At 40.0% G+C, this 25,406-nt stretch overlaps 1 protein-coding gene across 3 annotated transcripts in view; it reads left to right on the top strand.

Annotated features, from left to right (window-relative positions):
• The window catches only part of SYNJ2 (synaptojanin 2), a 67,101-nt gene that overhangs the window by 13,166 nt on the left and 28,529 nt on the right, over positions 1-25,406 (top strand). The window contains exons 3-8 of one of the 3 annotated variants that reach the window (XM_065630968.1): positions 5,071-5,341; positions 7,746-7,971; positions 17,063-17,146; positions 18,952-19,013; positions 21,855-21,951; positions 25,132-25,304. In XM_065630968.1, the coding sequence (XP_065487040.1) occupies positions 5,071-5,341; positions 7,746-7,971; positions 17,063-17,146; positions 18,952-19,013; positions 21,855-21,951; positions 25,132-25,304 (913 nt within the window). Of the gene's footprint in view, positions 1-5,070; positions 5,342-7,745; positions 7,972-16,650; positions 16,834-17,062; positions 17,147-18,951; positions 19,014-21,854; positions 21,952-25,131; positions 25,305-25,406 lie in introns of those variants that run through there. The other 2 variants (XM_065630969.1, XM_065630970.1) reach the window with 2 other exon arrangements.

Genomic DNA, 25,406 nt, shown 5'->3' with positions numbered 1-25,406 from the left:
ACTGGCAGGACCACTGACATTAGGGAATTGATTTAGTGTTAATTCTGCCTTTAATCTTAAGGATTCACTGCCAGCGTTTAAAAACTCAACTTCCTGACTTACTTGAGCTTACACTTAAGCGGTGACTGCTCATTTCATGGCTTTAGTTTTTTTTTTTTTTTTCTATGTTGCTGTCGGTGTTCTGGACAAAAGAAACATAAATACCTTGATACTGTTTAGCTCCTTCTGAAGATTGTAAACCCATAATATGTTTCCTGATGATGCTGCCAGGTGGATTTGACTGCACTATCTGATATATTTTTGTTGTGATTTGTGTTAGTCTGGTACTTCAAGTGATATTCGTGTAAAACCAGTTTCACTGGAAACTTAAAAGGAGCAGTATTTTTAATATAATTACAGAATTGGAAATGGTAGTGAGCTGCAGTTTTGAAAAGTTAAGACTGCAGGGATTAATAGAATAGTCTCAACTATTTTAAGGGGAAATACCTTCTAGCTTTAAGGAATGTCTGCGTGTTTCAGTTTAGAATCATAGAATAGTTTGGGTTGGAAAGGACCTTCAGAGGTCATCCAGCCCAACCCCCCTGCAATGAGCAGGGACGTCTTCAGCATAGAACAGTTCAGATTGGAAGAATTTGATCCCTTTCATTAAAGTTGTGATATTTTCACATTTTTTTCTTGGCAAAACCGATTTAATTTAAGAAATCCTCACTTTCTTGTGCCATGGCCTCACAAATCCACCTACCTTCAGAAATTCTTAATTGTGTTGCTAGAAGGATTTTTGTTGTTGTTGTTTTTTGAGAGGGTGGGTGGGTGTAGTAAACCAGGAATGCAACTTCTTGCATTCTTGTGTGAGATTTACTGGATAATAAAAATGAATTGTTTAGGAACTAAAAGAACAACTCAGTAAATTCTTGTCAGCTAAAAACGTTATTTTCCTTGCAATGAATGAACAATTACCAAATAACTTAGTATCTGCAATTATTAGAAATGGAGAAAGTTGATTTTAGTTTTGCTTTTGATAAACATTACTTGTTCTGGTAGCAGCATCCATCCTGATAGAAGTTGAAGCAATTTCTTCCCTTAAATTTAAGTACATTTAGGTAGGGTTGTGGTTGATACAGCTGTTTTCATGTTAAGTAGCTATTTTCATCAAGAAAGATTATGGTTTATAGACACTTACATACCAGAAAAGAAACCACATTGACATTTTAAAGTTTAAATTTAGAAGTAAATGGACTGATTTTTTGCTTTAATGTATCCATAATAATAAGCATACTTTCAGTGACTGGAAAATGAGCAGAAGCATTCTTCCTGTGTCTGGTAATGTTAGATTTCTGCCATATTAGGTGCTATTTGGATGTGTAGTGCTTTTGTGTTATTCCTTGGAATAGCGTTTTCAATCTGACAAAATGCCTGAGTGAAAGCATGAGTGGAGGTAGCGCAGATGTCATTTCCATCACAAATGCTTCCAATGTAATTATTGATATATTTAAAAACATTGACAGCCTGGGTTGAGGGTTCCAGAGCACTAGAACAGGCTGCCCACAGAGTTTGTGGAGTCTCCTTCTCTGGAGACATTCAAAACCCGCCTGGATGCATTCCTACATCTGCTCTGGTGAACCTGCTTTAGCAGGTGGGTTGGACTAGATGATCTCCAGAGGTCCCTTCCAACCCCAACCATTCTGTGATTCTGTTGAAGTGTGAGGAAAAAGTGTTTGGGATTGAATGAAGAGATTCGCAGACATAAACTGATGTCGCTGGCAAAGAAGAGAGGATGGGGAAGCTTTATTTCACTCTGTATAGCTTAGTGGTGGGTAATTTCATAGACCTCAGTGGAGACATGATTAAAAGATGAATAGTGGAATAATGTTTTGGTAGCATTAATTTTGCTGTGTGAGGTTCTAAAAGGGTGTAAAGCTGATGGGAGCCCTATGTCTGCTCAGGACCCTGCAGCTACATCTGTGCTGTGAATAAAAATGGGGCAGGGCACAGACTTGAGCGATGTCAGTAGGATATTGTGCTTGGCTTGCTCCCTGTGCCAAGAGCAGCATGCATGTTGGGCGAGGATCTTCCTCCCCCAGCCAGTGCAGTGATAGCCTGGAGCTGATTCTCAGGAACACTGTCCAAATACCACCTGGGATGAAGGGGATATCAGGGGATGGGGCTTGGAGCTTTTTTCCAAGGCACAGAATCAGAGAGATTGGTGTTAAGCTGAGGCTGTGGTGTTGTACAGTTTCTGCATTCTAGCTGTTTTGTAGCATATCCTGAGTGATTTAAGCAAATCAGAGAGGTTAGGATTGATCTGAAGACCACCTCAGCTCACAGAGCAGTCTAAGTGGCAAAGCAAGCTAGCTTTATCGTAGCTTAAATCTATTCATCTCTTTACTTCCTTTTTTCTCCAATTTTCTGGCCTGTAAGTGTGAACTCTTTTGCCAGCCTGCCTGTGTTCAAAGGCATCATGAAAAGTATACGAAGGAGGAAGGCTGCTCCGTAATTTGGTGTACTGTAAAGAGACTTATTCTGTGTATATAGAATCATAGAGTGGTTTAGGTTGGTAGGGACCTTTAAAGAACATCTAGTCCAACCTCCCTGCCACAGACACCTTCCACTATACCAGGTTGCCCAAAGCCCCGTCCAGCCTGGCCCCGAATGCTTCCAGGGATGGGGCATCCACAACTTCTCTGGGCAACCCGTTCCAGTGCCTCACCACCCTCATTGTAAAAAATTTCTTCCTTATATCCAATTTAAATCTGCCGTCTTTCAGTTTAAAAACATTACCCCTTGTCTTGTCACTACAGGCCCTGGTAAAAAGTGTCTTATCTTCCTTGCAAGCCCCCTTTATATATTGAAAGGTTGCAATGAGGTCTCCTCAGAGCCATCTCTTCTCCAGGCTGAACAACCCCAACTCTCACTTGGGGTCACTGCACAGTGGCAGGAAACAGCATGATGGCTTCAGAAAGCCGTCAGTTTCCTGATGGTTCAAGAACAATACAATAGCTTCTTAGCTGTGATTACCATTTTTGAGCTCATTAGTTAGTGATTTCGGGCAGTAGAGATGCTAGACTGGCAAAGCTATGTAGTTTTGATTGACTTTTCTGTCATGGTTTATTCCTACTTGTTGCCTTCTTAAACTAAATAATTGCTTTGTTTAGATCCAGTTATTTTCTGCTGGTTACAAGCCACAGATAAAAAGCCCACTATTATTAAGATTTTGTTCTTCTTGGCTATTTTAATGTTGACTTTATCATTTGATCTCTTTGGAACTCTCTAGGAAAGTTTAAGGTCACTGAAGCCAATGAAAGTGCTTGTATTCTTTGTCTCAGCATCCCAGCGAGATGGGTCTCCCAGTCTGTCACTACTGGTTTTCTGTCCTTGAAGCTGACTCATACTAGGGCATGTTAGTAGTGTTTCGGTACATTGCTTCCAAGTTCTTATGAGTGAAGTTTACTTTGAGCCAATCAGTTTTGCATGGTTTTGGCAAAGTCACAGAAGCTATTAGCTATCCTGAGAGACAGCTAACTCCTCCTAACCCCTTCTGGAGGCTGCAAGGCAGTATTTAGTCAGATATGAACGACCATGGTGATAACTAATGTATCTCCTACTCTTACTCCTTTATAATTAGGTGGACTCATGTGCAAAGGAGGAGTAAACTTAGGTTTTATGTATTTCTAACCCTTCACTATGATGTCATCTAGAAAAGTACAGAAGACTTATTTCTTAAAAAACTCAAGAGAAAACAGCATACCCTTGTTACAGAAAGAAATGTGATGAACAGAGCTTTCTAGTAAATACCACCTACACTGGCCTTTATGCAAAACTGGAGTCAGCAGAACAGAATGAATAAGATCTAATCTCCCACCTTGCCCTGCCATTCCAGTCCCACGTGCCCACGCAAATATTCTGGCCCTGCCACAAATCACCCCTCATTCAACTTTCTGTAGCCAACCTGCGATCTGGAAGCAAGGACTTCCCTGCTGGTGCCTGAGAAAAAAATGTAGCTGTTGCGTGAGAGCTGGTCTGCATTTTTGGACAGTGGGTGACCGTGGAGGGTTGAAGAGTGGCCCTACTAAGTGTTCCCTTTTGCTGTGTGAAACCTTACTGTCCTAGATTGTCACTGTGCCCTTAGCTAATTAGCTTGCTCTTGGCAGGTCAGCTATTGCTTCTGCTATGCTAGAGCAACAAATCTTGGCTCACTTCCACCTTTTCTTACTAACTGGAGTGAATCGTCTCCAGTAGAGGCCCATTTAAGTGAATCAAACAGTTTCTTCCTAGCAAAACCAGTGTTTTTAGAACAATTGTTCCACTGTTTCTTAATTACTTTATAATTTCGGAGAGAAGGAGCAGAAGTTAAAATCCAGCTGTGTATGAGAGATGTGACTACAGTGGTGTTCTCAGGCTTCAAAATTGTGGGGCTCTGAAATTCAGCTGCTTCATGATTTCACACTTTGCTTCACAGCCATGAGAGCTAGAATTTTTTTTTTTAGTGATAACTGAGGTTGTCATCTAATCGTGTACACTCTACCGTGACATAAAAAGCAAAATCTCAAGAATTGGTAACAATGAAACTTTCTGAATGGCTGAACACACCCAGCTTCATCAGAAGCCAGTAAGAAATCTGAATCTTTAAAGTTCAGAAGTCAGTTGAAAAATTCATAGTGAGGTATACACTTATCTCATAAATGACCAGTCTTACCTTTCCCTTCAATCACATCCGATGAAAACTGCGTGTTCTCTAGGGTGGTGAAATTTCATTTTTGAGTAGTGTCCCAACACCAAGCTCATTGCACTTCTTAAAGTAAGTGGAAAAAACACATTGTAATGCAGCAAAGAAAGGGAATGTATAAGTATTGTGGAATGTTATGCAATTGCACTCACTTGCCTGCAGTCAAAGGGAACTCAGAAATGTAAATGAACATAGGCTGCGTGCTTGTGGTTTGTATCTGCTTCTTCTGAAGCAAAGATAGTGGCCTCTGCTGGAGCCCTGTCAGCATTGCATGTGACAGGACCCGTGCGAAGTGGCTTAGCCTGTGTCCGCCTGTAACCCTTTTGTAACTGTCTGTCACCTTCTAGGTAACGCTCGGCTGCACTTTCTGGTCCTGGTGACAGGCTGTACATCGGTGGGAAAAATCCTGGACGCTGAAGTTTACAAAATTACTGCAACAGATTTCTGTCCTCTCCAGGAAGAAACCAAGGAAGACGAGCGTGTTACTGCCTTGAAGAAAATACTGAACTCTGGGATGTTCTATTTCTCCTGGCCTAATGCAGGCTCAAACTTTGACCTGACAGTGCGGGCTCAGAAGCAGGGTGATAACCTCTATGAATCCGGTAACTCGTTCTTCTGGTTAGTACTGCATGTTATACCAGTGTCTTCTCTCATCCCCACTTGTATCTTATTGGTCAAACGTACTCACAGGGAAGTGAACATATGCATTTCAGGTGCCCCTCCTTCATTTCAGTGTCATGTAATTTTACAGGCCACATGGCCTTCGTGAATTCATAGTAGACCTGGGTCAAACAAATCACTTCTATTTAATTAAAATTAATCTGGTAGTGAAATAAAATTCTAATAACTGGACATTTTGTGTTTTTAAGAAGCAAACAGATATATTGCTCACACTACAGGAATATGTTTCTACATGTCGTGAATAGTTTCCCCTGCAGTTCTTTTTAATAATTTGCTTTAAAAGTTATCTAATAGAAACCTGCACTTAAACCTCATAAATCCCATAATCTATGCTGAAGTATCTTCTATTTCTTAAAAGTGTATGTGTTTAAAGCCTGTAGTTTAATATTTCAATAATGTGCCCTAGTTTTTATGTTGAAAACATCAATATTAATATGTTTGCAGATCAGTGTAAATGTGTGTTGCACAGAAGGAAACTCCTGTGATATTCTGTCCTGTACTTCTTATTTTCTTGTGCTTATAAAGCAAATAAAAAGTATTTCTTGTTGTGATAAGTATTGATTGAGTGGAAAGAAAAACACATAGATGCTGGGTTTTGTCTTCCTTAGGTGGGTTCACCGCCGATGTAATTCAGTTTGTTTGCTTTACAAGTTCTGTCAGAATTCTTGAATTCTTATACCTTCATTTTTTTCTTTTTAAACAAAAAGATAGTCAGGAAGCACAGATGTACTGGAAATAAACGAGGGTTATATGATGTAGGTGGAATATAACTGGCAAAGTTAAATGTGGGTGTGCTGCTAGAGTAGGTGAATATTAAATAAGAAAAAAGTTCATAATGGATGATAAATAAATGTGAGAGAACAGTTCATTCAGGCTAAATAATCTTTGTAGCTGTGATGTGATTTTGGCTGGTAAGATCTAGTGTTTTTGTTTAACTCAGAAGAGAGATACAGAAAACTTTCTTTCAACTGTGCTAGTTATGTATCCCTCACAAAAAGCTCTCCAAGCATGTCAAGTTAGACACATGGCACAAATGAGCTGTGTTCCAGTGATGGAACTCCTAAGGTGGCAGTATCCTTTAATAAAGAAACAACCTTTAAAGCAACTCTTTGTACCTGTACTGTCTTGTGAAACTTTTCAAATACTTATCTTCTAAGAAGAACTTTTCTTCTTTGCTGCTTCTAGCTAATCTAGGAGTAGCCCTTGAAGAGGTTCCATTCTCCTATATGTTGTAGAACAGGGATGAATGGCAACATCACATTTAGGGCAAAAAGATGTTCCAAAGAAAACTTATCTTTAGGCAGTTATGTGATATGGGAGACTTCAGACCAAACAATAGATTCTTGAGAAAAGTAAACAATGGGATAAATAGTTACATGATTAAAAACATCACATGGCCTTAGTTATAAGCAAGACAAACTGCCTGTTAAATAAACTGCAACAACAACAAAATTCTACTGGAATTTGTCTGAGTGAGGACTTCTTCTGTGAGTAGAGCTAAGAGAGGAGGCAGAAGAGATACCAAAAATTGTTTTAGAGCTGATTTTTCAGTTACATATTTCGTTGAAAAATGTAAGAATGACTTACATATTTTTCAGAGAAATGTTGTGCTCTAGACGAACAATTCTTCAAGGGTTTTTCTAGATGTAATAAGTCTTGTACAGATCTGCTATTGAGCAATAAATGATCACAGAAGGGATTTTCTTGGCCCTCATCTGTCACCAAAAGCACATTTTGAAAAATGAAATTAGGAGACCATCATAATAAAAGAGACTAGGGTCACTGTTAACCAGGCATGACAGGTTCCTTGGGTTGTTGATCTTAAAATAATTTGAAGGTTAAAACAGACACTTATCTTAATTTTAGTAGCACTTCTTGCAATATCTCCATTGACTTATGGGTCCAGTTTCTGCTTGGAAAAATTTTCCTGAAAATCCTGATGAGTTTTAAAATGACTCTTCATCCTGTAGTGTATGCTGAGGTCCAGGCAGTACTGTTCAAAAAGTAATTAGCTTGACAGCACTGTAATTTATGAAAAAAGATTACTAAAAATAAATCTATTTCTAGAGCTGAAAGAGGTGACGTATGCATCTGAATTTCTAAGACAGGTACCAGATATAAGGACAGCATCTTTGTGATAACTGTGCTGTTAACATTTGCCATGTTCTGTTCACCGTAGTAGTTCACAAGGATTTCTTCCCGATATTTCTTGGTTTGGCATAAAGATACAACAGAAAAGGGATCACAAAATGCTAATTGCTCAAATTAGTGATTGTTGTGGCGTGGGACCCATGCCTGTCTTATTTTATTCAGTAACGTGTCTCTATGTTGAACTTTCCAGGAATCAGCTGTTGCACGTGCCCTTCAAACACTACCAGGTGAACTGCTCTGACTGGTTGCTCAAAGTGATCTGTGGTGTAGTGGACATTCGCACTGTTTATGCTTCCCACAAGAAGGCGAAAGCCTGCCTCATCTCTCGCATTAGCTGTGAGCGGGCTGGTGCCCGGTTTCACATTCGAGGGGTCAGTGATGATGGACATGTGTCTAACTTTGTTGAGACAGAGCAGGTAAGTGGATGTATCCATTAGCTTTGAATAATGCAGTCTACTCAAGTTTAATTGGGACAGAGCTTCCAACAAGAATTAAAGGAGTTCAGAAAATGTTTTTTTCAAGAATATTGAAAATATTATTACATGACAGATTGTGCCCATTAAGCATTTCTTTGCGATCTATTCTTTTTCTGTTTTTCTGATTTTTCCATGCACACAATTTTTACTAATACTTTTGATCTTTTTTCTTTTTTTTTTTTTTCCTGAATGTGAAATTCTGGCCATTTGATATTGTAGTGAAATATAGACATGGGGTTTTAAATCATTCAGAGAGCTCTGTATGTTAATTCATGTGAAATCAACATGTGTAACAATAAGTTTCTCAATTGTGTGAAACTTGATTGAATTATCAGTCATGAAGCCCATGTATTAAACAAAATAATGTTTTCAAATGTGTTCCAGAATACATGTCACTCTTTTATACATACTGCATATATTTTAAAGTACATTTTTTCTAAAATTCATTGTGTTTCCTATGCTGTGGAATGGAGAAGATCTAGTTTGAAAGATTTTCTATAAAGTAATGGTCTCTACACTTCATTTCTCTTTTGTTCATTTTAAGTATCGCTGTTAGTCCATACCACCAGGTTTGCTGGGCTAGCCATTTAAAGTCCCTTGCACAACAGTGGCATAACTATGTCTACACTGATGTAAAAGAATTTGGTTAGGGATGCAGGGGGTGATATTCAGCAAAGGATAGAGCTGAGATTTGCTTTTGGCTCTAAGGAAGTCACTTAGAATCATATAAAATCTTATTATTATAAATATTCATGTTTCAAATTACTCTTGTCTGCCTTGTTGGTTTGAAGCCATCACTTCTTTGTACAGTAGGTTTTTCAGCTATAAAACAAGGGCGATTATTAACTTCCTGCCTCACAGGACTTTTGCAGAGCAGTGGGGACAATATTTATTGAAGGTAGGTGGTGTGTGCTGTGCTATGGTGAAGAACTCTCAGTGCTCAAATATATCATTCTAGTCAAGAGGAAGCTGTCCAGCGAAGGAACTGTGTTTGCTGGGAGTCAAATAATCTTCGGCTAGTAAAGGAAACGAAGAAGAAACACCACCTTCTTGGAGTCGGGCAAATTCCAGTGCGACTCATTTTGGAAGAGACTTCATTTTATATTCCGCTTTGCTTTGTGGGGGATTCTCTCCAGTCAGAGGTGGTATGGCACAGTTTTTATACATACATGATAAAAACCTTGTTTCCAGCTGATGCTGAGACAAAATATATGGGTGAAATGCATTTGTCAGGCTCCCTTGATTGACACAGCCAAACAAATAACAGAGAGCTGTTTTTATTACACATGGTTTAGCTTACTACTTTGAAAGTCAACAAAAAGCAGTGGACCTTGAAGAATCTGAAATCTTCTGTGCCAGCTGAAATGAGTGCTTTCTTATTCGAGTATAATCGCCTTTTCTTTTTTGAATAGAAGTAGTAATTACGAGCAGTCGGAACCAGCATACAGAAATGGATGTCTCTATAAGCAGAACAGATAAATGGCTGGTTGTAGTTATCAACAAAGGACAAGGTTCTGCTCCTACAGTTTGGTTGCTTACAGTGTCTTCTGGGCAGATCTACCAAATATGTGTATGTAGCATAGATTGTTTTTATATGTGTGTCTGTGTATTTATGTAAGTGCACATAGAATGAAAGTAGATTGCTTGGTGATGTTCACAAGGGGAAGCTGGTGAGACATCTCTACATGACACAGTGAGTGTAGCATATAGATACTTAAGCTACTTGTGTCATTCCTTGTTCCAGAAGAGTTGTAGCTCTGCCTTTGTAGGACTGTGCCTGGCTGCTGGGGGTGGTGTCCCCCTGCAGAGGTGCCTGTACTGCAGCACTAGTATTTCCTTATGGCTCTGCATGAGTGTAGCAGCTCAAAATCAGTGCTGTCCTTTCTGTTATCCTCCTGCGTGAGGTTGGTTTGCCTTCAGGCACCTGTTTGTCCAAAATCCAGCGATGTTTGATTTTCCTACAAGATGTTGACTTGTTGGTACGGCTTTAACCTCTTCACCTGCTTCTGCCTAAGGATGCACGTAGAGCTGCCTTAGATTGACAGTGCTGCATTGCTCAACATTAGGCCTGGAGGAGTTGCAGCCTGGTATTCCCCACTCTGCCACTGAGGTTTGATCCCAAGGACATGCTCAACGCATGCACAATGTTACACGTGTGACTTTCTGCCCAGTGGTCAGAGTTCTCAGAGATGTGGGTGGCTTTTTGCTCATGTCTCTCCTTTTCCTGTTTTGCCTGCATTTTCAGTAGGCTGGCCTGGCAGCTTTCCACTTAGGCTTCCACAAATTCTGCTTGCTGGATGCCAAACTCTTCCCCTGCAGTGCCTGAGTCTCCAATATCAGCTTCTGAATTCTCTGATAATAATTCTCTTTTGTGCCTCTGCTCCAAAGCAACTGCAAGTCGAGTTCTGCAGCATCTACACCTTTGTAGAAAGTCTGTCACTGCTTTGGGAGATGTAGATAGGGCTGCTCACCAAAAAGTGAAATTTTCACCTGAAACTTGGGGACGGAAGAAGGGACATATGCCATTTTAAGTAATATCTTGGTACAGTCTGCTGTTTTAGTTGAGTGCCTTCTCATGAGCATTAGTGCAAAGTATTCTTCAAATCCTGAGTAACGTGTTCTCTTGCTGAAATGCAGAAGAAAGAAAATGTTAGAAAGGGTTATCAGCTTGCTTTCAGATCAGTCTCATGTTTGCGGCGCTGCACTTAGCAGTTGTCTAATGCTGGCAAATACTTGTCCTACCCTCCTCACTGGTTGGGTCAGAAGTAACTCATTCTATTCAGGTATATTCCTCGAGCACATTATGTTGCAAATGATTAGCATGAAAAATAAGATGGCTTTTGCATCTCAGCAGAAAACCTAGGCATTGGCTCCTGGTGAGAGGCAAACGAGTACTTGGTTGCTAACGCTTCCCTGAGCTGGGGCTGGGTCAGGCTCTTCACTGGACCTGCTGAGCTTTGTTCCCTGGGTGAAGTGGGAGGACTGAAGGCTTTTGAGTGTTTTGCAGTTGGGAAAGCAAAAGCATGAGAGCAAAATGGCTATAGGGTGAAAGGCTCGAGTAGGTTGAAAATTATAATAAGGGCTGGCAGTTTTAAAGAATTGTGCGGTTTTGTTTGGTTTTTGTTTTTAAAGGATAAAAGAAGGTTGCTGTTGCTAATGGTGATAAACACCAGTTTTACCAAACTGCGTGTCCTAAGAAAGCGATGTCGGGCTAACCACTGGGATGCCCAAGATCCAGTTCAAGCTGGCATCCACTTACCATTAGGAAGGAAGAGCCCTAGAATAAACTCTCTCCTAGTTTCATAGTAGACTACTGACTAATCGCCTATGAGGTAATATATCGGCTGAATAACATTTTGTTTCCATTTGCTGCAGCCTGCACAGTGTAATGGCATGCTAGCCGTGTGCTTTCATGGCTAAATAGCACCCTAGCATTCTGAAAAGCCAGGACTTTTCCCCCTTTTATAGGAATTACTTCTAACATTTTTCTGTTTTTAGAAGAGGGAGAAACAATTAGTCCTATCTCCAGGCAGCTCTTTTATGCATAGATGGTATGCTTTTGTCTCCCACTGAGTTAGCCTTGTGGCATTTTAGCTCTGCAATGACTCATTTCTTGTGGGCTCACTTAACTGCTGTGACTCACAGTGCTTGAGAAGAAGGGGGGAGAAGTTAGATATCTCACTTCACTTTTGCTTTTCCAAAAAAAAAGCTACTAGTAGATCTTTCAGATGTTTGATCGTTTGGTTTGCATCTTTACAAAGAGAAAAGAAGAAAGAAAAAATGGTGGGAAACACTTAAAGAAAAGCAAAACATTATGGGAAAAGAGGATTTTTTGAAATCTCTCCAACATGTACTTCTAGCTTTGTTGCCAGTATTTTGTAATGGGATGGCAGCCCTTTCTACTTGCAGTGTTGCAGTTAATCCTCAAGTAGTTTTAAAATCACATTCTGTCTCCCAATGACAGCTTAAATGTTTCCCTTCACCCTTTTTTCCTCCACTACTAATGTTCTAAAATTGAGACTGTATTGCATTCTTTTAATTTTTTTCTGCTGATAATGTTGAGAAACAAGCGTGCTTTCTTCATTTAGTTTGTGTGCCTGTCACTGTTTACATTTCAGCTCCTCTCCCAGTTATTCTCCAAAGAGTTGTGCTAAACTCTTCATATCTTACTATGTGACTTATGGGGAACAGCTCTAATCTACCAAAGATAAATTAATGGTTTCAGTTGTTTTCCCCTTCATAGAACTGTTCAATGAAGAAAACTGAAACCTTGACAAGGCATTAAAAAGAAATGCCATTAATTTGGATTAACCTTCTCTTTCTTCCCGTTTAAGAAAAAAGTGTCAGGCTCGGATTAAGACAAATGATCCCTATTTCACAATAACTCCTAGACCATGTTGGATAACTCTCCAAGAGAGGAATGGATGCAAGCATGTGATTAATTTATTTTCTGGATCAAGTTTTAGTATGGCCCCAGCTGGGGCAAAGAGGATTATTTTGGCAAGTATATCCTTGTCTCCCCTGGTCTGAGTTAAAGGGACTCGCAGAGAGGTATGTTTAGACCATCTGTCATCCATGTGCTTTGTGGGTTGTGTGGCAGAGCTGGGGGTCCCAGAACAAGCCCTGTGAGTATCCATTTCGTCACGGACTGTGTCTCTGTGCCCCTTGAGTCTGTAATGAATGTTGCCATTTGAAGTTGTGACCGGATAATTATTTCCTTCTAATGAAGCTGGGTGATGGAGATTAGTGAATAAATTATTCCAAGCGATGAATGGGAGCAGCACGTTGGGATTAGAACACCAGCTGTTGATGTAGATGTTTGCTTCTTGCTCAGAAGCTTGCTAGCAGTACCTGTGCATGAAGCTTGTGTTACTGGGAAAGGTCTTTGGATCCCAGGGGCAAGGTCTGGGCCTAGGCAACGAAGAAAAAGATTGAGAAACGTCCTCTTGAACTGTCAGCACTGTCACACTTGATCCTGGAGGTGGAGAAAGAGACCACAAAAAGAGTCTAAGACAGCATATGTCAAAAGAAAAACAGGGTAAATTCTAACACCCATGGTCAGAGGACAGGCAATCTATTATCAAGGAGAAGAGGTCCTCCACACGGGTCAAGTATCGAGTTGCTGATATGTTGTCTGACGGGAAACTGCCTGAAAAAAACCTGGAGTGTTCTGTAGGCCAGACCCTTTGAGATTAATGAAGTAGTCCTGAAGTGTTTTGAGGATTTGATAGGAATGAATGTTCTCCCTGGGACAAGTAGGCAAAAACTTGCTGCCATTTTGGATCTAAGACAAAAAAAACTAAGACTCCACAGGAGTTTTTATGAAGTCCAAAGACAAAGATTTAGCAGTATGTATCAACCCTAATGACAAAGTGTTGTCCAAAATGTAACTGATTGTTGTTGAACTGTTAGACGAAAACTTGTGTGATCCTCTTGGATGTATTTCTTGTCCATGAGTTAAGGAAAAGAGCTGACAGGAAGATTCTGGAAATAATGTGCTTTTTAAGAAGGATTTTTTTTTTTCTTAAAGAACTATTCATCTTTTGTGTAGTGCCTTGGAATAAGAGAAACACACCTGCTAGAGAACAGAGTAATAAAGTCAAAACTAGAACGGCAAAAAAGTGGGAGAGATGTGTGCTTGTAGAAAACATGCCATTGTGAACAAAAAATGAGCAAGGCTTGGAAGAATACGAGAAAAGAAATTCTGTACTTAACTCTGCACAAATGCTGGAATTGCATAGGCAATTAAGTTGGAATCTTTTATTTATGAGTGTAATTTTAACCTGGATATATTACCAGTGCTTATTTAAAATTTTAACAAATGTGGTTTCTCACAGTGTATATGGGTATTTAGATTATGTCCATTCCTGAACTGGAAAGTCGTCTTAGTCCCAGTCTTTCAACCCACTCAAGACATCTGCTGGCAGGAAGGCTCATTGCCCCTATTATTATAATGTCATGGGGCTTACAGAGTAGAAGTCAATGTCATGTTCCTTGGAGTGGTGAATGAAGGACAGTGGATATTGCTGAAATACAGGGAAGATTTGCACCAGTGGTAATGCTTAATGAAATGGTTACAATCAGTTTAGGAAGGAATGACTGGCAGAAAAGGGTGTTACTTTCCCACTCATTAAAAAATACTAGGTCTTTTTCCAACTCACTGGCAACTTTGAAGAAAACAATTTTGGATTCATCTGGGTCATGAAAATGAGGTGAGAGGATTGTGAAAGACTACAGAATTGCTCCAGAGAACAGAATGATGAGCCCTGTAAGTGAAAAGAAAAAAAAAAAAGTGCTAATGTGGAGAACTTTCTTGTGAATGAGTATGTTGGAGAGGCCATGCTCCCACTTTGAAAACATCTGAATTTTTAAAAGCTGCATATGAAAGTGCATTAAAATGTCAGTTTATGTAAGATGCCCTATCATCGTAGGGGAGCTCTGCGTTAGACCTCATCTTGACAGAGGTTGTCCGCAGCCCATGGCATCAGGATATGGGCATCCTGTTTAGATCAGAGGAATGATTCCCAAATAATTTGAATTTTTTTGTTGTTGTTCAGTTCTCCAAATGGACAGCTTAATAGAGCAGAAAACAGAAGAGGTAATGTGTGAAAACCAGTTAACAGAAAATGTGAGTGACAGTAGTAACAAACATCAGTTAACTCTTTCCATGTTGAATCACTAATAAGTAGAAATATGAGCACCTGTTAATGAAGAAAGACAGAAATGTTTGGTCAGGTTTTTTTTCTTCTGCATTTGGCATAAAGAAGGCAGGTTATATATTCACAGTCTGTAATGGTGAATAAATACCTTCCATTTAAACTGTAGCTCAGGAAGATGTTAAACTGCAGGTATTAAAATCAGAGTTATTATTATCTTTTAATCAGTGGATCTAGAGAATTTACGGCTGGGACTTTTAAAAGAGCTGGCTGAAGAGATACTTGAGCTGTCGATTTTTCAGTTAGTAATGGAAACAGGATGTTCCAGAAGATTGTAAAGAAAACGGATCCTGTGTAACAAGCTGTTTGAGTGGCCGAATTGTAGTTCATGTGAAGCTTTGTCTGTAATCGTCATCATTAGATGTCTCATTTCAACTCATCGCATCACTAAGATGATGACTCGTGTCAGATTTTGAAGGGAGACAGTCCTGCCTCTTTTATTTTTGCGTAGGCTCAGGACCCGATCATCATTTAGTATGAGTCAGGATAATGCTGGGACTGTCAGCGGAGCTACACAAATTTGCTTTACCTTAGAATTGGCTCCTTTGGGTCCGTGAGTGTGAGTGAAAAGGTGATTCAGTGTTTAGAAGTCACTGACTTATCTTGGTGCAACCTGTCTCAGTGAGGGTGGGGTAAAGACGAAGAAGGTGGGCCTGTTCACTCCTCCTCTAGTGCAAGGAGAGGTACACCAGTGTGTTGCCATGGTAATTACCTCCTGCACGCAGATACTGGCCATGTTTAGAAAACTTTACTGAGAGAGGGTGTTTTAGAGCCACGTTACTCAAGCTGTTGGGCGGACCTCGCAATGAAGCTTCTCTGGGCAACCCCCTCTCTTGCAGGGGGTTGTGCTAGGATGCGATGCAACAGAGGAGGTTTCTTAATGCATTGATGTGAGACTAAAAACATCAAAACATGCCATTTTGCACTACATCTGGGCTAGCCGTGGTTCTAACATTAACATTGTGTCCTTGACGAAGCCACTTAAGTCATCTTAGTGAAATGAGGACAGTTGTAAGTGCTCTGCAAAAATATTGTGAAGATTAGTTAGATAAAGCTGGTGACAAAATATTTAAATACCTACCTCTGGTGTAACTATACTTTTTCTTTTCACGTGTATAGCTCTAAAATTGGTACATTGGTAGTGATTATAAAGATGAGAGGTATGGAAGCACTTCCCATGAGCCACCCAGCCAGCACATCTAGTGGCAAATCGAAAAGTGCAAACCACATTAAAGCTGTAGGATAACCCATTTTCATGTTCTTTTCTATTTTCGGAGCTACTAGCCAGCTGGCAGCAGTTGTGCTAACTGATACGATGTGCTTGGAGAAGCAGCTACCTGGATGACCTGGATACCATTCCTCCACAGGGCTGCAAGACTCATTGTCATGCATGAGATAACAGAGATGTGTATCATGTGTATCATGTATCCCCTGTGGAAAGCAGCCAGGATTCCACTGCTAAGTATAGGCCAGGGGAGTGAGCCAGGCTTTGCACAGTTGCTCTGTGGTCATACTGAATCTGAAGATAGTACCTTTTGTGCAAAGTTAACATATGTAACGCTTTGCTTGGGGGCCGGTGCAGGGGGAAGGCAGAGGGGGAAATTAGTCTTTGTACTTTGCATAGATTTGACTCAGAATCAGCTCATTAGCAGTGATCATAAGAACAAATATTAAGGGAGACTTTGAGGTCTGGTTAGGGAAGGAAATGGGGAGTTTGGAGCTTCTCACTATGAGCCTTCTGGAAAGGCACTAAATCACATGCTGTTCACTGTATCTTGGAATGGGAGTGGCGAAGCTGCTGGTTTCACTGAGATTTATTTGAATGCTCTGACAAGGCACAACATGCAGTGAAATAAGAAATAGCAAATAAAGCAAGAGGTAAGCTTATCCCACACCTGACATTACCCATCATCAGTCACAAGGAGCAATGACATTTTGCACAGTTAAATTGTGTGAGAGAGACAGGGAGAGTATATGGCTGGTCTTCCTGAGTGTGTCCGCCAGTTGATCAAATCCATCTTCACTGTGGATGAAAGATTCCTTCCTTCTTGCAAGTGGTGGTGGTTTACATTTTCTCTTATTTCTGGTGAGTAGTGAATTGAATGTTCTGTGATTACATGAAAGCAAATACGTTGTGCTTTGTTCCACTGACTGTGAGACTGTGGAAAAGTGGCTGAGCAGTAAGTGGATACAGTGAGATACACGGGTTACTTTTTTTACACTTTGAGTTCAGTGTCTTAAACTGTCACCTGGTGAAGGGGTCACGGACTGATAGATCTAACTGCAGAATTCCTTCCCTTATTTTATTTTTGCAGACAATTTACTTGGATGATGATGTCTCTTCCTTTGTGCAGATCAGAGGTTCTGTTCCACTCTTTTGGGAACAACTGGGGCTTCAGGTAAACAAATAATCAAAAAGCCTACCTTGCATATCTCTCTTGCTACTTAGAAGTTACATAAAATGTAATTGTTTTCTAAAATTAGCTGCAAACTCATTCCATGAAAATGCTGGCTCTTTCATTTTAGGTTTACCTTGTGGGAAATTTTGTGTGTTTAGATAAACAGAACTAAACCAGGCAAATGGCTATAGTTAAATGAAGTTTAATCATGTGCCTCTGTGGGGAGCTATTTGTAAGGAACTGTGTCCTGATGTCCTAAACTGAAGCTCACAGCAATATCTTTATAGCATTTTTGCTTTGATTTGGAATAATCTTTCCTTCTGAAATGCCCAGTTGGCTTGATGATATTGACCTCCACAATAAAACTGGAGTATCTAGAGATACCGGCAGCTCTATAGGAGCATGTTACCTTGAAACAAAATATAATGTCTGGATAGTGTGTTTGCTAGATTTCAGTCAAAAGAGTGATGATAATCTAATCTGATCTTCTGCTAGGCAGAGATGTAGGGTTTCATGAGGAGATTATTGCATCAAGCCTAGTGGGTTACGTATCGTCTGTGACTTACAGTTTATATACAGCTACAAGCTTAAATAAGAATCACCCTAGCACTCTTTGCATTTTCTGAACAAAGGAATATGCAGCTGCAGTGAGTATGCACATATATGCATGAATGTTAGTAGAGAGAATATGTAATATAACTTTTTTCAGATTCTTAAAGATTATTTGATACTTTTTAAATCATTGAATCAAGCACCTAGGTACCCTTCAGGACTACTGGATTTAGTGCAAAAGGAAGATGACCAAAAGATCTATGTTGTTGTCTGTTAGCACCATCAAGTGCAATACTTACTACTTTTTATAAAGCAGTTCTGCCCGTAGAGTTGTGCACACATCCTGCCCATGGTGTAGCTGTATCCAGCACTGTCGTTCTGTATGTTATGAAGCGACAGAGCTTTTCCCCAGGTATTTTTGGGTAGTGGGTAGCATCTCTAGTTAAACAGAACTTGAAACTTTTCAGTAGGGACACAATCTGCTTTTTTTCGTAATCTGGATTAGATTATGCATCTTTCATTTATGCTGGTGAATACTCATTAATTTTATTCCTTGGAAGTGAGTGTGCTGGCACTGGTATTAGAAAGAATTGCAGAAACAAAACTCATGAAAGAAGAGGAAGAAGTACAGGAAACAATGCACAATCCTATAAATAATTAGCAGGGTGTTTTTTGGAGAGGAAAAAGCCCTGTGCATACTGTAATAACAGTAGCTAGCATTCAAAAGCAGCTTAAGGCTACTGTTGTTGACGTCTATATTAACAGTCCTGTTAGGTTGACGGCACAGGATTTCACCCTACCTGTTTTCAAAGGACTGTTCTGATGCTTTTTAGTTTCTGTAAATAATGAAAGATGAAATAACTCAGGACACACAACCCATGGAACTGGCATAACTGCAGCCTTTTCTGCTGAACGAAGGGCAAGAAGAATGCTGGGCACACACTCTTGTGAGGCAGTGTGGGATGTTTGCTAGAGGAAACTGGCGAAGGGATGTTTGTTTGTCCATAAAAAGATGTGTAGGTATCCCTTTGCTTAATGATAATCATGTTTTCACTTGTAATTGTAAATGTTGTAGTCTGATAAAATCTGTGGCTTTTGTATTAAGGATATTATGTGTGTGGGTGCATGGAGTCTGTTTGAGGTGTCTGGTGCTGTTAGATGTTTTTCTCTGAAGGAAAAAGGGAGACATCCAGTGATTTAGAACTCTAGCAATTAAAAAAGTTCTCTCTTCTCTTTCCAATGTTTTATTTTAGGTGGGTTCTCATCATCTAAGGCTTAACAGAGGTCTGGAAGCTAATGCTCCTGCCTTTGACAGGTAGGCTTCATTCAACTTTGTCAATAACACAGCAGCCTGGCATTTAACCAAAGCTGCACAACTTTATGCCTTCCTAGTGAATCCTGAGAGATGCGAAGCATCTCTCAGATTATGTTACCAAACTTCTAGGTGCTGTGGGAGTATTAAGTGGATTTGCTTTATTTATTCACTTATTTTTGTGCATTTTCCTTTCTGTATTCAATGGTAATTGAATTAGTTTGATCTGCTGGCTTGTTTCTGAAAAAGCTAACGAATACTGAGTGGTATGCAAAAGGAAGGTCCGTGTAACCTTTTGTGGGCCAACAAATGTGAATTTACACTTAAGGTGCACGGAGCATATGTTCTTTATCATTATAACCCAGGTAATTAAAAAGTAAAACACTGCTTCATCTCCAATCTGGATTTTTTTTTTCCTCTTTGTTCTACTGCTCTACAGAAATAACAGTATCTTATTCTGTGATCAGTGTTGTATGCTGTCATGCTGATGCTTTTCTGCTTTAACCAAAGACTGGCTTCTAAACATTTTTAAACCATTAATACTCTGCTTGTCAATTGGAAGCTGTAAAAAAAAGCCACACATTAGCTTGATTCCTTTGAACATCTGACTATGAAGTGCTGTCCTTTAAGGGCAAACTCCCATGGGAACATTGTCTGAAAAGGATATGAGGGATTTGGCCTGTGGGACGTTTTCAACTTGTAAGTACCAGGCTGTGTGATTGACTTCTGTTTTGATTTGGTTTTGGAAAATCAGAGTGTATGTTGATTTTGGGTAAGGCCTGGTAATTCCTTGATTTCATTTACTGCAAATGTTAGCAAACATGGCATTAGTGACCGTTAGTAGTTTTGCAGCACTGAAGACCCTAAATAGGGATTAGAATCTGAAAAGGACTATCTACCATAGCAGTCCCTGCTCCAAAGGGTCTTAGCCTACATTCTCCAAGCTTTTTAAGGCTCTTAAATCCTACTGACTTCAAATGCCTTTGAGGGTCATGGTCCTTTGGTCATCTGGTGCCATGATAACTTGCTCTGCCAGTGTCCCTGAAGCTCCATGTTGGAGGTTTGCATTCTGCAGCAGAGATAATTTATATAAGAAGACGACAATAATTTATTCAGCATCCTCTTGTGTTGCCCAAGAAATTGAGAGTACCTCAGCAAGGAACAACTCTGTAGAATCCTTTAGTTCAGGGACTCTTTTCTGTCTGACTGATGAAACTGATAGTTTTCTTGTAAGAAACTTGAACATGAGGATCAGCTTGCACTATTCCTTCTTTCCCTTGTGCACAGTAAAGCCTTTAGGTTAGATGAAGTGAGGGATCTCTCTACTTACAGATCTGCAAAAGACAGTCCTTTGAAAATGGGCAAGGAATAAGTGATTGCTTATATGGAAAAAGACGCTGAAACTTAATGACCTGCTATCCCTTTTCTGAGTGTTAGAGTAGATTTAGCCTGTTACATTTTTCCATCTGATAGGTTAACATGTTGAGAAGGCACTGTGAGAAGTGAATGGTAATCTTGTTAGTGGATCTTTTACATCCCCTCCCGCTGAGAAATCCTCAGGGAGCTTTGCTTACAGTGCTCCAGCAGGTGACCTGAGCTTCAGCAGTTTTACTGTAAAGAAGCAACAGTGGCAGAGAAGTAGGATCTTGATGCTGGGATCAGCGGAGTGCAAATGTATGGGAAGAGCTGGTGCACAAAGAACTGGTTGCAGAATCAGGAACATAAATAGCACCAGAAAATATAAGTAGCCATGTTTCTTAAACGCTGTGCTGACCACTTTTTCTTTTCTCCCCTTCCATGGTTTTCTGTGTGGTTTATTTCTGGTTATAGGATGTAAAGGTGCATGCTGGAAGATGTGTGCTTGCTGTTTTTCTGACATTTTGCCATTGCATGTCCCTTTGCAGCATGTAATAGCTTTTCATTTGTGTATTTGTTTTATTTTTTCCTGTCTATTTCTATCTAGCTTCTTCCTAAGTACTACTACAATGTTGTTAGTACATGATGGAAGATGGTTTTAAGATCTAATTGTTTCCTGATGAGCCAGCACAGCTCCTGTAGCACATGGATGCCAACTTGAAAAACAATTACTGAAGGGAGAATGGATGCCTCTGCATCTGGCTAAAAGCTCTTGACTTGAGAGTCCCTAAATGTCAGGCTTTGAAAGGTTGGGGATATATGCCAAAAATATACCACTTTATATTTTTCTATTCTGCATTTTTCCTGAAGAATCTGGGCCAGGCCACTTGGCTAAAAGGAATTTTGGTCTGATCCAGCACAGCAGTTCTTAGGATTACTAACCTTCCTGCTTATATTTAATTGAAAATGAGTGTCTTAATGTTGCAGTAGCTCAGAGAAGTTTGAACCGTGTCGCCTGAGATGTGTGTTTGTGCCTCTCTGGCCTTGGTATGGGAGTCGTAGGCCCCATTGCTGCTGATGATTCTTTGTAGGCTCAGCTTTGCAAGATGCTGGACAATTCCAGTTGAAGTGTAATACGCTTTTTTCTCGTCTTTCCTATGTAGTTCCCAGGCTGGCAGCCAAGAAGTGGGGACATACAAAGGGCAATACCAAAGCTAACAGTGACATGAAAGATCTGGGGCCTGTTTCCTAATATGCTTCAATCTTTAAGTTCAGTACAAAATGCTGTGTCCTTTAATTGTGTACTTTCACCATTTGTACTATTTAATAATTTATTGCAAGGAAACTGAGGAAGACATCTGTAGCTGCTGTGGCTGAAACTCTCTGCTGGATGGAACAACCAGTGATCTCTGCTTCTGTATTTTGAAAAAAAGTAGTAGGAAACAACATGTTCTTGTTTAGTACTTATTATGGTTACTTTTGCTGTAGGCATATGATGCTTCTGAAGGAGCAGTATGGAAAACAAGTGATCATTAACCTGTTGGGAAGCAGAGGAGGAGAAGAGGTGCTCAACAGAGCTTTTAAGGTAAAAACAAAGTGGTTTTTTTTTCTTTTTAACTGCTGATTTCCCCTGAGCCTCTGTGTTCTTTTGTTTCCTTCTGGCCCAGTAGGTGATGAATACTATATCTTAAGAAATTATGTTCTCTCTTTACTAGATGTTACATACTGAGAGAATAGTGCTTCACAGTCTCATGGCTTAATTTCCAGCACTGCCTTCCTGTTTATTTCTTCACACATTTATGCATATTCTCTTTAACCAGACTTTTAAAAAAATAGCCCTAATTCTCATAAGAGTAGTCCACCTTTGAAAAAACGAATCATGGTCAGCTTTGTCATGGTTTCTATTATGGCCACCTGTGCAGTCAGGCTCCTCATGGGATTGCCATAACTGCTTGGGGGCCAGGCCCTGGCTCACTGAGCATCTTGTAAGCTGTCTTGCTCTGACTGCAATGCGAAATAGCTCTTCTGCACCGACCGTGATGAGAATTGGCTGCCTGAGCACTGGTTGACAGCCTGGTGTATGAACAGAGAGGTTTTCCTGGCCCCTGCATGTCCCTAGGCACAACTAATACCTGAAAGCATCTGGGTTGTGCTTCCAGGTTGTTAGGGATCATGGAATTAAAGCTGCACTGAGTTCTAGTACAGTATTCTCATGGCCAGATTTCCGAAATGAATGCGTACTTGAAGCTGCAGGTTGGCACTGGTGGGGTTTGCAGCAGTGCGCAGCTGCCTGAGCCTGGCTGGAGGCTGATGGAATCTGCCTCCTAAGAGCCCGTTGCTTTAGAAATCTGGCATAGGTACTTTGGGGTATGTCTTCCCAAGAACAATCTGAAGAATGGTTTAAGTACACACCCATAGTGTGTTAGGTATCTGTCACTGGTAAAGATCAATAAAACAGTTCTGAGTTCAAATGTCTACTGTGTGAAACTAAACAAAATGAAAATTGTAGTTAAATGATAGTTCCTGATTTGTTTCCCTCTCTGTTGGAATAATGTACTCGAGACAAGGAGTGTCTCGAGGTTTTGGCCATTTTTCTCTGTGACCGTTTCCTCCTCCTCCAAAAGAGCTGGGGGGGGTGGGCTATCAGCTTCCCCAGTGGAAAGTGAAAGTCTCACCCTGGACAGAATGTGGCCAAAGAAAGTGATTATGACTAAAGTTTGCAAGGCAGTGAGGAAGCTACAGAAGTGAAGTCTAGTCATAGCTTCTGTTTTCAGCTTCTTACTGAACTTCTGCATGACACCAATAGGCTTCTATAATCTCTTTGATTTCCCTATCTTTAAAATAGCTTTTGTGGTTTATTTTTTAAAAAAACCATTGAAATTTAGGGATAAGAGATGATTGCTTGCAAAGTGCTCAAATAACTTAGGAGAATACAAATCTGACTTTTCTTGTTAATTTAATACTGATATTTTATCAAACACTCGCATTCTTGAAGACAGTGTTCTGGCCAGTACCATACAAACAGAGATTAAGTCAGAAATGGTGCATCTCTAGAATAAAGACTTTGCATTCATTCATTTATTATAAAGAAAGATCTGTTTAAATTGTTAAACTTTAATGATGTTTAAAGAGAAATTACGAAGGCACTTTGTGAGCTGAAAGAATTTAAACTGACAGTACCAGAAACTGAATTTTTGTACCCATCCAAAACAAACACCTCTTGGTCATTTCTTTACTTTTTTGTTTTAATAAATGGATGTTTAGAAAGAATATATAATTAATTCTTACTTTGATGAATTTAAAGAGCTTGAATTAAAAAGAAGGTAGTTCATAGGGAATGATTAGAAATGAAAACTTTTCTCCTTTTCTGTCATTAGTTTATTTCTTTGTTTCTCCATCTTCCTTTCCCTTGTATTCCTTCCTTCCTTTTTTCCAAACTCTACCTGCAGTCTTAGTATTTCTTACCAGAGTTGGTTCAAAATATTATTGTTACTGCTGCTGCAGGGTTTCCTTGATCAGCATGTCACTGCTACCATTTGTTTATGCAATGGGAACAAATGAAAAATTATAAATGACCAACTTACCTTCAACTTGAATCAGCTGTTACCAGACCAGAAATCAATACTGTTCCCAGTAATGCTGTTCCTCTCATAAGCATTCCTTACAACAGATGTACTTATGTTTACAGTAAAAGCAATGCTCTAGTGTAGAGTTACAAATACTCTGACAATTATTTACACTGAGGCAGTGGGTAAGTATCATCCTCAGTTGCATTACTAGTGCCAGCAGCTGTAAAGGCAAGTTGAGGTATTGACAACAGAGGAGCAGATACCAAGTGTTTTGGCTTTTCTAACAGCATAGTGAAATGTATTTTGTACATCTCTCTCCAAACACCATGTAACACCTTTTAAATTTGTTTCTGTGAGGAAGGCTTAATGGCTTGCTTGATACAATTAAGCTGATGTAACTGCTGCATGTACACTTCTAATGTAATATTAGAATTATTTTGTTCAGTTCGTCTCACAATCCAAGTGGGGTAAAGTGTCCATCTCTTGAGATGAAAATGTGCAGGGGGGAAGGGAATACACAAAAGCTCACATGGTCAGAGCTAATATAACAGTTCTCTCTGTGGTGGTTAGGGAAATGCATGTGAGGTCATAGAAACTGGAGATGAAATAATGACGCTATTTGTGCCTCCTCTTTCATCTTTTACCACAAACATTTCATAATATGTTTCCTGGGACATCATTTCGTTCTTACTTCCTCCGCAGACACCCTCTACCTAAATTTAGGGCCACGTTTTTCCCATGTCTTGGCACTTCAGGAATGGATAAAAAAATGCACCCATGCACTTTTATGCTCCCGTACCTTAAACAGCTCTGGACACCCTTGCCGTCAGGGTCTCGGTCCCGAGCCTGCCCAGAGCATCCTTGCTGTCGCACATCCTTAGGCACAGCCCACGCTGCAGGGCTGCCACTAGCCAAGGCACAGACAGCAGCAATTCTCAGCTATACTTTGCATTGCAGTTTGAGTTCTCTTGCAGAAATATTGGGGTCTAACAACCCAGTTTACTTTTGGAAAGGAAACAAATAGAGAACTTCAGTTGCTTTTTTTCACGTTTGGCCTTTCAAAATTCCCTATGAACTTCTCAACATTAAAAATGTGATAAAGAGTCAAAGTTTAGTAATGCCAAAAGCATGCTGGTATCAATCCTTACACTGTGGTTTGAGCATGATTTGTTTTCCTTCATTCTCGATCTAAACAGAAACTGCTATGGGCCTCTTCCCATGCAGCAGACACTCCCATGATAAACTTTGACTACCACCAATTTGCAAAAGGTGGGAAAACTGAGAAACTGGAAAATTTGCTGAGGCCTCAGCTGAAGTTGCACTGGGAAGACTTTGGAATCTTCACAAAGGGCGAGAATGTAAGTCCACGGTGAGTGTCCCTGCCCCTCTGTTCCAGCATAGCCAGGCACCACCTGTCTTGGCCTTCCCAGGTTGTTTGCTGTGTTGGGACCATGAGCATAAATGGCCACTT

This window comes from Caloenas nicobarica, chromosome 3 (assembly GCF_036013445.1).
Source record: "Caloenas nicobarica isolate bCalNic1 chromosome 3, bCalNic1.hap1, whole genome shotgun sequence".
NCBI classification, from domain to species: domain Eukaryota; kingdom Metazoa; phylum Chordata; class Aves; order Columbiformes; family Columbidae; genus Caloenas; species Caloenas nicobarica.
This window is presented reverse-complemented; position numbering and strand designations above follow the sequence as displayed.